A 13,840-nucleotide genomic window follows, 5' to 3' on the forward strand; every position below is an offset into this window, starting at 1 on the left:
AAATAAATAAATAAAAACAGGAGGCGGTGGCATAGCGGATAAGGTGGTGAGCGTGGGATTGGGCAGACGTCCACACGTAGGTTCGAATCCCACCACGTACAGCCTTAAACACTTTGTCATTTGTTGAGTGGTTTAAAGTTACCTACATGTCACCATGATACCCAGGTTCTAGGTGGCTACACCCAAGATGAGCTTCGGGGGTGATATGGGCCCTAATATGGGTACCACTATAAATGAAATTGCCTGTGCCACTAATGGACGGAAGCTGAACAGCGCTTCCCATACACTCTTCTAGTGTGCCTACAGGTGCTATAGGCCTCAACGTACAAAAATAGGAAATAGCCAGTTATGCTGGCAATTATCATTTACTTCAAAAAGCACTATTATAATGTACACTTTACTATGCAACCTTATTCATTGTACTATTGTCACTGGATTTCAATGCCTTAACTGATATTTTGACAAGATGATGAAAATACATACATTTTTTCTTTTTATCCTTCATACTGGCCTGGAGCTTCATCAACTGGTCTATGTCTGTTCCTGGCACCTGATTCTTGCAGTATTCCCACGGAGCAACAAGTGTTAGGGAAATATTGAGTGTTATTTTCTTCAGTGTTTCAGGCTTCTGGACAATCATGTGGTCAGAATTTTTGAGATTTACCAGGCCAAGGCTGAAAATAATATAAGATTATGGCCAAAGCATGATGGTGTTCAGTATTCATCATCATCATATAAGCAATTTCTCTCTCTCTCACCTGTATGGAGTATTTGGTATGGGCGTATAAGAAAACTGGATTTCATTGTGTTGGATGTGGTGGTGGTCATCAATCCTTATCTTACCCGGGATCTGCACTGTTTCTGACTTCCCTGTGATCATGTCATCCCGGATCAGAGTCATGATCTCGGTGTCCTCCTCCACATCCAAAAGGTCAATGTGTGGTGGAGCCTGAAAAGAACACACACCACTTTCATTTATTCGTACATCTAAGTGGTATATTGCTGCTAAAAATCATAATGACTCCATAATGGAAGCATATTTACTCTTAAAAGTAAATAATTTTGAACAAAACTTGTCTACAGGTAACATTACATATTGCATCTCAATAAAAGTTTGATAAGCAACTCACAGATAGGTAGGACAGTTGTTTCTGGAGACCTGGGTGAAGAATCAGGAAGCCATTGTTGTTGATGATGAAAGCATAGCCATTTGGTCCAATGTCTTCAAAGGGAGACAAATTCTTGAGTGTCTTTATGGGCACATCAATGCCGGCCACACCCACTAGGGATGATGTGTTCTGCCACAAGGAAATTTACATATTTTATAATTTTTTTGTAACAGAAATACATGTACAGTATATATATCTTCAATTTCTAACCTTCCATTTCAGACTGGAAAAAAAAAAAAAAAAAAAAAAAAAAAAAAAAAAAAAAAATAAATAAATAAATAAATAAATAAAATAAATAAATAAATAAATAAAAATAAATAAATAAAATAAAGAGATTAATTCAGAAGGTACATACTGCAAAAACAAAAATATGATAAAAAATAAAGAAAGCTTTACAAACATACGTGATTAGTTTACAAAATTAGGTAAAACATTACATTTACACTAGCTACAATACTTGGTGTATTGACACTTTCCCTTTCACAGGAAAATAAGAAGTGCTTTCATGAAGGATGCACATAATTCTCCTGACTCACTGTGTAGTCAGAGTTGTTGTACACCGGCTGGGAGATTGACACTGTCAGCTCCTCTGTCTGAAATCAGAAAGCATTAGGTATATTTTGAAGTTAAGGACACTTTCTGTATCTCCTGAATACCAAAATATGGAATAATTGCAAGGCACTGTAGGCTATACACTACACATAATATATTCATGACTGGTTAGACATTAAGATGATGCTTCTATATACTTAGGCTTTTAGTATATAATAAAAGTTGAGTGTGTATTTAAATAATCATTACATAAAACAATGAAAACTGTCTCCCTAATTACTCTACAAAATTAGATCTTTTATGTACAAACTATTAAAAAGACAGAATGGGTTATAGTACAAAACTGAGAGTTTAGGTATGACTAATGCAGATCCTTATCATTAATGAGAGTTATTCAAGAGACAAGAGCCATGCAAAACAAAAACAAGCAGGCAAGGCAGCCAGGGGAGGGTACTTCAAGCAGCACAAGAGGGGGGGGGCCAGGTGGAGCATCCACAGCAAACACACTCGACGCTAGGTGGTGCGGACACAGCAAGGTTGTCCTGATACAGTTTGTGTTCACTCGGTCATAGCTCAAGGCATCAGCTGTATTGCCAAGTCATCTTTCCTTCATCAACAGTACCCATAACTGAATTTAGATACAAACTTCCTGAGTGAAGTCCTTACTACTAACTAGCTCAACTCTAGTTTCATAGTAGCTTTCTACAACCAATCCCATCTAACTCTCCTAAAACAGGTATTGTTCCATCAATTGTAAATGTTTGGTAGGTATACAAAATATCCAAAATTATTACAGCAAGAGCACTTCAATATCAAATCTACAAAAAAACTTACTAAACAGAGTGTGCATTCCATTTGAAGATAGTATCTGAAATTTTCAGATATGATTTGTCCTCTTATATTTCATAACATACTGATTGCATAAATCATGTTTCTAGTTATATAAAGACACAAATATCTATAAAAAAGGTAAAAGAATTGGAAACAACTACCATTAAACAATGAAAACCATTTGTGTTACTTAATTTTTCCCTCACTTGTCCTCACCATGAATTTGTCTTTATAATACAATTAATGAAAAAAAAAAAAAAAAAAAAAAAAAAAAAAATTCATGATCTGAAAACACTAATCACTAAATGACTGGGGAAACACTGGTGTGGGTGTGGCAACACCACCATCTCTAGACAGATATGACAGCTGTGTGGAATGAGCAAATCTTGGGTCTCAAGTTGGCTGTGCAAGGGTTGTGCTCCTTCCTTTCAATAACTTGACTTTCTCTTCAGTTTAGCCTTCTCATGTCTCACTATCTTTAAATGAGACAAAGATTTACTGGTGGTACATGAAAGATGTGGTTAGCATTATCTTTTCTCTCTGTCAAGTACAGATCATTATTTCCCTCAGAACAAATCGTGACAACTTATAATGGAGGACCGTTGCAACCTTATCCTGGACCTACTGGCCTAAAATTAATAGATTCCCTGCATTCACTGCCAACCATAAACATAAACTTGGATATCATTTCATAATCATATGCTTATCATGTTAAGTGATAATGATATAATTTTGTATGAACTGAGACACTAAGAGCAATGCACACGCAGTACAATTGTTTACAGCTCTCCCGAGTGGTGAGGCAATGAACAGTAAGATTTACAGTGGGTAGAAACAAAGGAAGGGTTGTACTGAACTGAAATGCATAGTAAAGCATCATAATGTGATATAATGTAATGTAATCATAATGTAAGAACTCCATCCTATGTTGCATGCTGTGCGTCCACTATAAGAACACCTAATGACTCTTGGGTTCTGAAACATCAACTAAGTACAGTATTTCTAGAGGCTCTGAGTGTGCACAGGTAAGCCCTGGAGGATATCTTACCACACGCTCTTGGTAGAATGTTACCATTGACTCTGCTAGAGGGGGAGCCTGAGGTCTTGCTAGCACTTGCAAATAGTCCTATAAAAAGTGTGTTGGGCTTAATGTGCAATTCATGGACAAGTGACCCCTGAAGCCTAGACAAGTCAAAAGTGGAGTATCACCAACAGACTCATGCTCCTTCACTTTCTCTTCCTAAGAAAAAGTCAATTAAGGTGAGGAATAAGACATCAGAGCCCAGAGAAAAAGAAGAATCTTAAAAATCTTGTAAAAATGTGCTTTAAACATATAAATATGTGGGCAGAGCAAATATTGCGAGCTAATAAGTGAGAATAATCTTCGAACCAGATCACAAGTATCTTATAAGATAACTTTGAAATTAATGGAAACTTTTCATCTTCTTTAAGGAAGTTGTATGTATTCAAAATAATAAAATGCACTTCTAAGCTCTAATCAAGCATTATAAATAACACACATCACAAGAAAAGACTTGGGTCTGTGAGTGAGATGACTCAATATACCTATTGTAAACCGGAATTCATAAAAATAAATGCATGGAAAATAAAAAAAACATCTTCAAAATAAGGTCAGGCAATAAAAAAAAACTACTAGGATGCTAAATAAAAAAAGTGAGAATCTATACTCAAAAGTCAGAATTCTGATAAGCATTTAACCTGTCATACTGAGCAATAATAGTAATAGTGATGATAATGATGATAATAGATTTTTAAGCAGTCATCTCTTTCCTGCAAAAGCACGTACTGTAGCATCTAAAAAAGCAACAAAAGGAAATGATTTCATAAAACAAATTGATTATTACTATAACAAAAACAGTAAAACTGGTCAGGCTGAAAGTGCCATAGCACAGCGCTCACCACACCCCACGCTGGAGGGCCATGAGGCTATTGTCTCTGTGCCAATGATGATGATGATGATGATGATGATGATGATGATGATGATGGTGGTGATGGTGGTGGTGGTGGTGGTGATGATGAAAATGATAATACTTAAGTAATAATAATAATAATAATAATAATAATGATAATGATAATTTCACACCATTAAAATAGGTAAAATACTAACAAAAAGTATTCTTTGACATACTTAAAAACTTCCTGCATGTATTTTCATGTAGCTACTAGAGTCACGCTGATATTGTAGTCAGTAATGCAGTAAGGCAAAACAGTCACCTACTCGTGCAATAATAAACAAGATAATCAGCGACAGTCATGCTGCAAGCCAAGTCTACAACAGAATCTGAACAGAAAAACTCACAAGGAGAAAAACATGTAAAACATAAACAACAACCAAAGTATTTGCCCGAGGTAGCACATGTGAAAGAGGAGCAAAGAAGATGAGCAGTTACTTTCAGTATTTTGAGAATCTGTCAACTCATGGGTGTTTGAAGAACAATATAATTTTGATGGATGAAAGGTCCTCCACCAATGTTTGCTCTAAAGAAGAAAAATTACATTTCATTAATGGAAAGAAGTTACCACATCACAACAAAGGATCAGCTCCCTGCAGACTTGAGTTCAGTGAGTGACGGGACATGTTATCGTAGGGAGTACAAAGAGATTAAAGCATCAAAATAACTTGCAAAATATTCATCATGTCATTTCAGAGGGTCATCACAATAAAATTCAAGCCCAAGTTTTATTTTCTCTTAAATGCAGGGAAATTATTTTGAAATATACCCACTAGACTTTCTAACTATTCTCAAAATTCTCTGCAATCATCAAGGAAGATAATTAAGGTACATAACAGAGGATTTAAGGATTTATATACACTCTGAGTGCAAAGTATCTGCAGAGAGCCAAGTGTATTTACCCAAGCCCATAAACCACACAGCTTATAGTTCAGCAAAAAACTTTGTGTTCGACAAGTGAAAGATCTTTTCTCATCAACAAAATCATCATTATCAATAAAATGTCCACAGTGAACTATACAAGCAATCTAAATACTAAATGTACTGATTCCAAGCTGTTACTTCTACATGAACTAAAGAAAAATCTAATGCAAATCAGTGAGCCATGAATGCTTCTTTCATTTGTCAGACACGGAGCAACACCTGGAGAAAGTGGGAACAAGCCAAGTGTTTATCAGAAGGTGTTTGGATGGACACCACGACACACTGTCTCAATTACCACGGCACTTGTATACGTTGTAGTGTACTGATCTGTATGAAATCCATTCTGGGGTTGAGCAGGGGAGAGTATGCTTGAATACGACTCCTGAAATGCAGCATATGAGGTCATGTTTGGCACCATTTTGAAGAAGGTGATCACTGCATGAGGAATAGCCATCTGTCTCAGCTTCTGAACACCACTGCAAATTCATCTTATTCATTAACTTACCTTTGTTGAAAGCTGACACAAAACATTAAAGATATGCCTTCACTTAGTACAGCAATATTTATATCAAAACTTATATAACAATAATGCCCTGTCTAAGATAACCTGGTATAACAAAACAGAACCACATGGAACAGTAGCCATATTTACAAATGATCTTAGTGGTATTCATAATTTTCTGTGATGAGATATGTCCCCATTCTCAAAAACAATATTCTTAAGCATTTTGCATCACTTTTGACTCTTGTTCTTATCTTTGAAATAAACGAGAGGATACACCTGACAATAATACAATATAGCTGCAAAATAAACATGAAGATTAATTTTGCTCTCTTTAAAATTTCTGGCAATTCAACAGAGAAAAAGACACACAATATACGTACACACATAATGAAAGTTAAACAGGAACAAAACAATAATTGTATTTGTAGAAAATCTGCATGGAACTTTCACTTTCTGCACACATAAAAGAACAATATCAATACATTTCATATCAATAATCTCCCTCAACACTTTGTAGGAAATTCCAGATGAAATTTACTCTATATCAAGTTATAGGCTAGACAAGAAATTTATTAGATCATGGTTTACAAGTCTAACTGAATGAGATGTGAGAACATTGATACTTTTTTTAACTATTGCTAAGGAAAGTATCATGAATTTTTACCTGAATTTTAGTTCTAATACTACTCCTTGTGGTGATGACGGAGTACATCCCTCCCGTGGTGCAGGCCATCTGCTTCAGCACGGCGGTGGGGATGGGGTGTGGGCCCACAGCGTAGGTAAAGATACGCACTGACTTGGTGTAATTATTAGCACTGTAACTAATACAAGAAAGAAAAATCACATACAAGGCACTTAAGGTAGAGCTGCAATATTTGTTGCAGTATTTCCTGTTTATAGCAGACCACAAAATTTGCTTCTGAGAAACATTTTCTCAGATTCTGAGTACATGCTATCAAGAATACTGTAATTTGTACAATATAATATCATAAAAAAAAGCAAATAATAAAAAAATTAATATATATAAATAGAATAAAATAAATAAAATGATTAAATATATAAATAAAAAATAAACAAAATAAAACAAAACAATTAAAAATAAAACAAGGAAATAAAATAAAACAATTAATTACAAAAAAAAAAAAAAAAAAAAAAAAAAAAAAAAAAAAAAATAAAATAAAATAAATAAATAAAAAATAAATAAAAGTACATAAACAAATATTACAGATAAAAGAAAACAATAAAGTAGTAACCAGAGGTCCCGAGGCCAACAAGTCTTTCCACTAACTTTTTGAAGACCTCCTCCGGCCACTCCGTCCCCCCATCACTGAACAGCATGATGGTCTTGAGGCAGCCGGCACCTTCCCCTTCCTTCCGAGTCGCCTCAAACTTTGACATGTGGAACACTCAATCACTAACTACACTAAACCTTGTTGCTATGAGTGAAAAGTAGGTGAACAAAAGATGTCTTCCCAAAGCACTAACTATGAAACAATATAACAAACAGACTACACAATTCAGTATATTTCCACCATATCAGTTTTGAGTGACCAAAAACTTTTGCATTTTTTTCGAAGACAAATAATTTGGTTTTACATCCCAGTAATTTACTGTTAGGCAGATGTCAATCCTCAAAACAGTGAGGCTCGGAGGTGACTCACTTGTATGAATGCTTCATATGCAAAAGTGAGAGCATTTGAGTAGCTGGCCATGCCGCCATCCTCCAGCTCGTTAATGGCGCGGAACAGAATCTTCTTGTTGTTGGCAGTGGCCTGAACCAGCGGCTGACTGCAATCCCTGTTCTCACTTGTCTTGTTGACCTGTGGTGAGTTAGCCACATCACACCAGGTGCACTCAACAACTAGTAAACAAGTGCAATATAAGATGATTTCACCATGAGTGCACTGACCATGCTTATAATAACAATATAATACTCATGTGCATATAGCTTGTGCATTTTTACATAAATAAGTATGAGTGTTATAATGATTCAAACATTTACTGTAAGTGATGGCCAGACAGTGATAACAGAAATATCCCAAAATTACATCCACTTGTTTGAGTCACAACATAATATGAAGATGAAAGTAATGAATAAATCTTGTGTTGAGCTTAATAAGAAACCTTACCTCACACACTGTGCAGTTATTCACCCATTCTGTAGTGCTGTTGAACTGGAGAGAGAGAGAGAGAGAGAGAGAGAGAGAGAGAGAGAGAGAGAGAGAGAGAGAGAGAGAGAGAGAGAGAGAGAGAGAGATTATATTTATCTCAAAAGTACATCATAAGCATAAAAAAAAATTGAGGCATATTGTACTAAAAAGTTTTATATTGCAAATCATATTGTGTTAAACTTCTGTTATGTATGGATGAATTTATATCATTGAACAAAATATGTTTAGTTACTTACAGCAGCAACATTAACAAAATCATTTTCTCCAAGTGTGTCAATTAAGGTCTTCACTGCCCACTTCATGATGGTGAAGGTTTGGCCGTGCACACTGCCACTCCTGTCATGTGCAACGTGTGTATGAAAAACGAAACATATGACAGTGAAAGTATTAACATCACATTTATGAATTTATATTACTTCAGAAGAAAAGGGAGCAGCTATTTACCGGTCCATCAAAATGATCATGTCCTTGGGAGACACGGAGCCCTGGATGTACCACGGTCGCAGCCGAGCGTCGTACAGGTCTAGGTCCACAAGTGATGGGGGAACGTACCAGCTGTGTAGGGTGTCATGCACTGAGGTTATTCTTGAATTCAATGAAAACTTTTTGTGCTCATAATATTGAAATATTTCAATAGACAATAAATCTATACAAAACTACATTTCAAGGAAAAATCTTGATCAATAAAGATGATTCACCTGGTGGCAGGATAGACACGCATGAAGCCGGTTTGTGCAGCAAAGTACTGCCACATGAGGGTTGGGTCTTTTTCATAGTTTTTTTGAAACACCTGATCAACAACAGCTGACCACTGAAGACCATTCAAAATTTCAGGATCTGGTAACAGGGGAAAATCAGATCAATGCAAGCACACCTACAATATTTCCAGTTACTATATCCGTATATAATGACTCATATGATTGAAATATAACTGTCTGTCAAACAGAAAATTGAGCTTGTATCAAATTAAGAATTGATTTTTTAAGCTTTGCACAAGCACTATTTTGTGCATTTAATTAAGCAAATCAAAGGATTTCATTCATTCAAACATTGTAAAATAAAACAAATTAGTGACTTTAAATATGTTTTTAGGTCATAAACACCATGCATGCTAACTTATTAGTAAGAAAATGAAGATGTGTTCAGCAAGCAGCGTGGCAGGCAGCAGCCGGGCCTCAAGGGAGCAAGGGACACCACACGGGCCACAAGGAAAGCAACATAAAATTGTACTTCCCAACTCTAATTAAAAGAAGACAAAACTACACATTAAATAACTAAAAACAGAAGGAGAAGATAATAAGTACATAATGTAAGATACATGTACTGCATTACAGTAAAAAAATAACAAGATATCTGTACATTCTGTGCATTTCAAGATAATGAAAGTATTTTTTCTTCACATATTAAGATTTTGTCTTGTAGTTATCAAAAATATGGAAATCACTGCATATGATATTCAGTATTCCCAACACATATTTATAAACTCAATGCAGATCAATAATGAAGCACAAAATGATTAATCAAACTACAACAACACACACCTCACAGGACTGGCAAACCAAGCAACACTATACAATCAAGCAACTACCACGTGCAACAAGCAATGCCATAATTATTCACAACTTTTCGCTGGAAGTAGGACAATTATGCCACTTTATCTTCAGCATTTACCACATGATTAGGATGTTGTAGCATGCTTTGCTAATGCAATGTTCTAATGATCTAGTTTTGTAAGTGTTGCTACAGAGTTGTTCAGTGTGTTAGTCTATGGCTCACCAAACCCTTACAAGACCTCACAGGAGCTAAGAGCAGCAGCTTCCTATCACTCAAGACTATCAAGGAACTCTAGTCTCACACTTTGGAAAATATGGAATAGGAGTCTTCACCAGTCTACGGGACAAAAATTAGAGGAAAGATGCTCTGAGCTGAGAACCATCCATCTTGCTTTTACTAACATACTGTGAAACTAACAAATTAAAACGACTGCTTCTTGTAAGCATAATCTATCATGTACATCAGCCAGTTTAAAAGCAGTAGTATTAAGATGGTGTACTTGTTTTTCTACTGAAAGACAAAAATTTGAACAAATTTTTTTTTATGAAAGTATCACATTATGCTGGATGTACATAAATGCTTGCATAGATTATAAACTGTAAGTTGATTCAATAGTCATCAACAAGATGATTTCAAAACCAGCTCTGAGCAGAGCACATGACCAAGAACAGTTACAGATACCACAAAAATTCTGCTTGTGTTAGAATTGACAACATTTGACTAGAAGCAGTAGGGAGGAAGGGGAGAGGGGAGTAGTAGTTTCTGACAAACCACAAACACAGCATCAGGTTTTGGTTAGGAGGGTCTATCCTACAGAAAACCTTAATAGACTTCCTTAGGGCACACTGGCTTCACCACCACCACCACCACATCCATAGATAATCACACAGGATATACCAATGTTGACTAGGAACAGTTCAGTCTTATTTAATTCCCTGTATTTACCACTAAACATTGTCCCAAGTGATGGCATCAAATTGTGTTTTACCTTAGAGTCAGTTGAACTATTATAAACGGATTGGTTCGCTAATTTCTCAACATGTCTGTGACTGTGAGCGGAGGGTGATGACTCCAAACTGAGGTGCCACTGAGGAAGATGGATAAACACATACCCTGCTCCCTATGTTCCCTGATGTTGGGCCATAACCCTACAACAGAAATGTACACTGCAGTCAGTCATAATGAGTCTTAATAGTATTACTCTAAGGCCCCTTTTGGTTTGTTTAAGCTCTCATTACCTATAAAGTTGTGACAAATCATATCTTATCTTTAACAACAATAAAATCAATGAAAATAATATGAGGCTCAATTTAACAGAGAAGATTCATGATGTTCAGAATTCAGCCATGTTGAGCCACTGATATTTCAAGTTTTGCATGACTGTATGACATCAAGATGTTAACATTTGTTGTATCACAGCAAGTAATATATAAAAAAGAAAATAAAAAAGAAAAGATAACTTCAGATTGTAAGCTTGACCTCAAACCACAATATGTCTCATGTGCTGCTGCTTCAAATTTGATGTACATAATGTTGAGGAAATACTGTTCTTGGGGCACACTCTACTGGACAAACTATAAAGTGTTGATGACTAACACTGTAACTTACCATACCTAGGGGTTCAGGATACAGAAATGTGATCTGAAGTATTACAAAAATACAAATATGACATAAAAATTGAAATTACTTAAAACACTTATGTATATTCAATTCAATAATATTAAACAAATAACTTGAAATATACAAGATGTCTATTTCACAAGAAAGTAATACTAATAGACAACTCAGCTGTATGTACAAGATGAACAAGTGACTAAGCTTTGTACTACAAGTCACTGAACTGGAAACCATTTACAATGCCAACACTGTTGAATAAGTCACCAAAACAGCCTAATATTATTGGAATTAAAAACCTTCAACAATGATAAACACAAAATAAATGCTCTGACGTGATATTAATGCACTCAATTAAGAAGGCAGATGTATTGTAAAGTTAGCTTAGTAATACCAAAATGTGATATTTGGACATGTTTTGTCCTCTTAATGTGATAGGTCAGTTTCCTGCGGACAGAGCAGAGGAACCCCTAAGGTGGCAGGTTTGGAGGGCTGAGGGTGACACCAAAGCAACACAAGTGAATTACACCCTGAGGGAGAGAAGCGTCACTTGGCCAACACCTTCAAATTTATGAACACCGCACTGAGGACAAACACCTTCAAATGTCTATCTATGGTAATCAAGTCTCTGGACATCTACTCAAACACATGTAACATCAACGTGATGGATTCTTGACATTTACATGCCTCTCTTATTTGTAATTCATAAATGCATTACAGTAATATATGTAACATACTGTACATAATTCATATCTGGAGATGAGAAGCCAGATAAAGAACAAGCAGCTTTCTAAAACACACACAAGCAATCCAACTAACAAAATTAACACCAATCTTGGTATTAACCTGTGTGCACACGACATGATTCACATTGCAAATGCAAACATAAGGTATGATGTATAGCCATAGAATATATTCCAATCTTCTGTACTAACTGTGGTAGTGCACATAGTTATTTACGATTCCATCATGATAATAATTGCTACATGGCTGTACAGAGGCTCAAGAATCACTCAGGTGACACTGACCACAAGGTAAAGGACAATGCAAGCCAGCAGCCACAAGGTGATGGGGAAGGAACGCTTCTTTCCTGTGAAGGTATCTGAGGCTGGTCTTATGAAGCCTCTAACACAGAGTTCAGGACAGAGAGAGGCACACATTATCTTAATAACACTGTTTTTAACATTGTGTTCCTAAGGATTTCAATGGATCATCAAAAGGATCTGTAAAACCATTTACATACATCCCAGCATAAACGGTAGGCATAAGTACATAATATGAATATGGTTAAACAAGTGCTGGATGGAAGTTGTGGCATTCACTATGCCAACAAGCAGCAGTGTATCTGAAGCTCACTCATAATTCAGATTTTATTGTGCATCCCAATGCAAACAAATCAACTGAGCAACACCTTGTTGCTTGGAAAACTCGTACGGCAAGGTACCATTGCAGTGGCACAGTGCTCAATACCCGGGACAAGGCCGACCAATTCAACGTCAAACATTGCCCCAGTGCATTATGTTATCTATCAGAGTGGCACACAAGTGAGATTATGAGCCTACCAAGCAAGGCCCAATCAGCTGTTGTCTTCAATATTCTCAGTGTGATGTGGTTCCTTCTGAGTTTGAGGTGATGTCAGTGGAAATGGCCCAGTTAGAGACTAGAAGGAGGAAAATTTTTCTAATAAATTGAAACTGGAATTACTTATTTGTATCTAGAATATTCATCACTCTTTTAGAGTAATTTAAGATACTAAAAACATCTATCTAGTTGTTTTAAGTTTCATTTCCCAGCACGATATTTACGTTGGTACAATTAAATATGAAAATCCTTCAGTGATAGTGGAGAAACAAATTAGCACATGTCAAAAGTACATGACTAAGGTGTCATCAGTGGTTTGGGAACAGTTCTGCCCATCTCTGCCTCGTGAACACACACACAGTCCAGGCTTGATTGATGCAACTGGAGTGAGAAATCTTGGAGCATGATATTTTCAGTAATTTCACAGAAATTGCTTAGTTTCAACATCAAACTTACAAAATACGTAGGAATGAAAATGGCACTTGTGAGATTAAATTTTAAACCAAAGGCACCTTAACCTGCTTGATGAATGTACAAGTACTATGTACTTGTACAAATACTTATAAGACGTATGTTTTGCAAAAATTTTAGAACAGAAACAAGGAATGCTTGCTGCAATTATCATACATTTATAGATAAAAAGTAGCAGTCATCCAGAAGCTCAGTAGTGTGTAGCTCCTGCACTGCTACTTATGAAAGTGTCATGACAATTTCTAACTCCAGTGAAGAACACAGTGGTGCAGCTAACAACACTCAACAGTACACAGGAATGCAACGCACATCATCTTATGGCAGGTGTCATGCTCAGACCCCTTGAAAGAAAAAAGCCTCACATACTGTCATCACTAACCACGAGGTTCTATTGCAAATAAAAACATTATATTACACCATGCAGGTCGTTTATAAATCAAATACAAAACCGCTGTATCTGAAACATCAAATTTATCCCATAACAGAAATAAGAAA

General features: G+C 36.0%; 1 protein-coding gene across 6 annotated transcripts in view; it reads right to left on the reverse strand.

Annotated features, from left to right (window-relative positions):
- The window catches only part of LOC123510996 (voltage-dependent calcium channel subunit alpha-2/delta-2-like), a 187,067-nt gene that overhangs the window by 4,074 nt on the left and 169,153 nt on the right, over window positions 1–13,840 (reverse strand). For 2 of the 6 annotated variants that reach the window (XM_045266594.1, XM_045266590.1), the window contains 13 exons: window positions 10,792–10,827; window positions 8,824–8,962; window positions 8,570–8,680; window positions 8,362–8,461; window positions 8,084–8,128; window positions 7,616–7,774; window positions 7,243–7,343; window positions 6,619–6,775; window positions 5,745–5,831; window positions 1,706–1,762; window positions 1,131–1,298; window positions 759–949; window positions 484–674 (listed from right to left, as the gene is read on the reverse strand). In XM_045266594.1, coding sequence (XP_045122529.1) covers window positions 484–674; window positions 759–949; window positions 1,131–1,298; window positions 1,706–1,762; window positions 5,745–5,831; window positions 6,619–6,775; window positions 7,243–7,343; window positions 7,616–7,774; window positions 8,084–8,128; window positions 8,362–8,461; window positions 8,570–8,680; window positions 8,824–8,962; window positions 10,792–10,827 — 1,542 coding nt within the window. The other 4 variants (XM_045266591.1, XM_045266596.1, XM_045266593.1 and 1 more) reach the window with 4 other exon arrangements.

The sequence above is a fragment of the Portunus trituberculatus genome, chromosome 30, assembly GCF_017591435.1.
Source record: "Portunus trituberculatus isolate SZX2019 chromosome 30, ASM1759143v1, whole genome shotgun sequence".
Lineage (NCBI taxonomy): Eukaryota > Metazoa > Arthropoda > Malacostraca > Decapoda > Portunidae > Portunus > Portunus trituberculatus.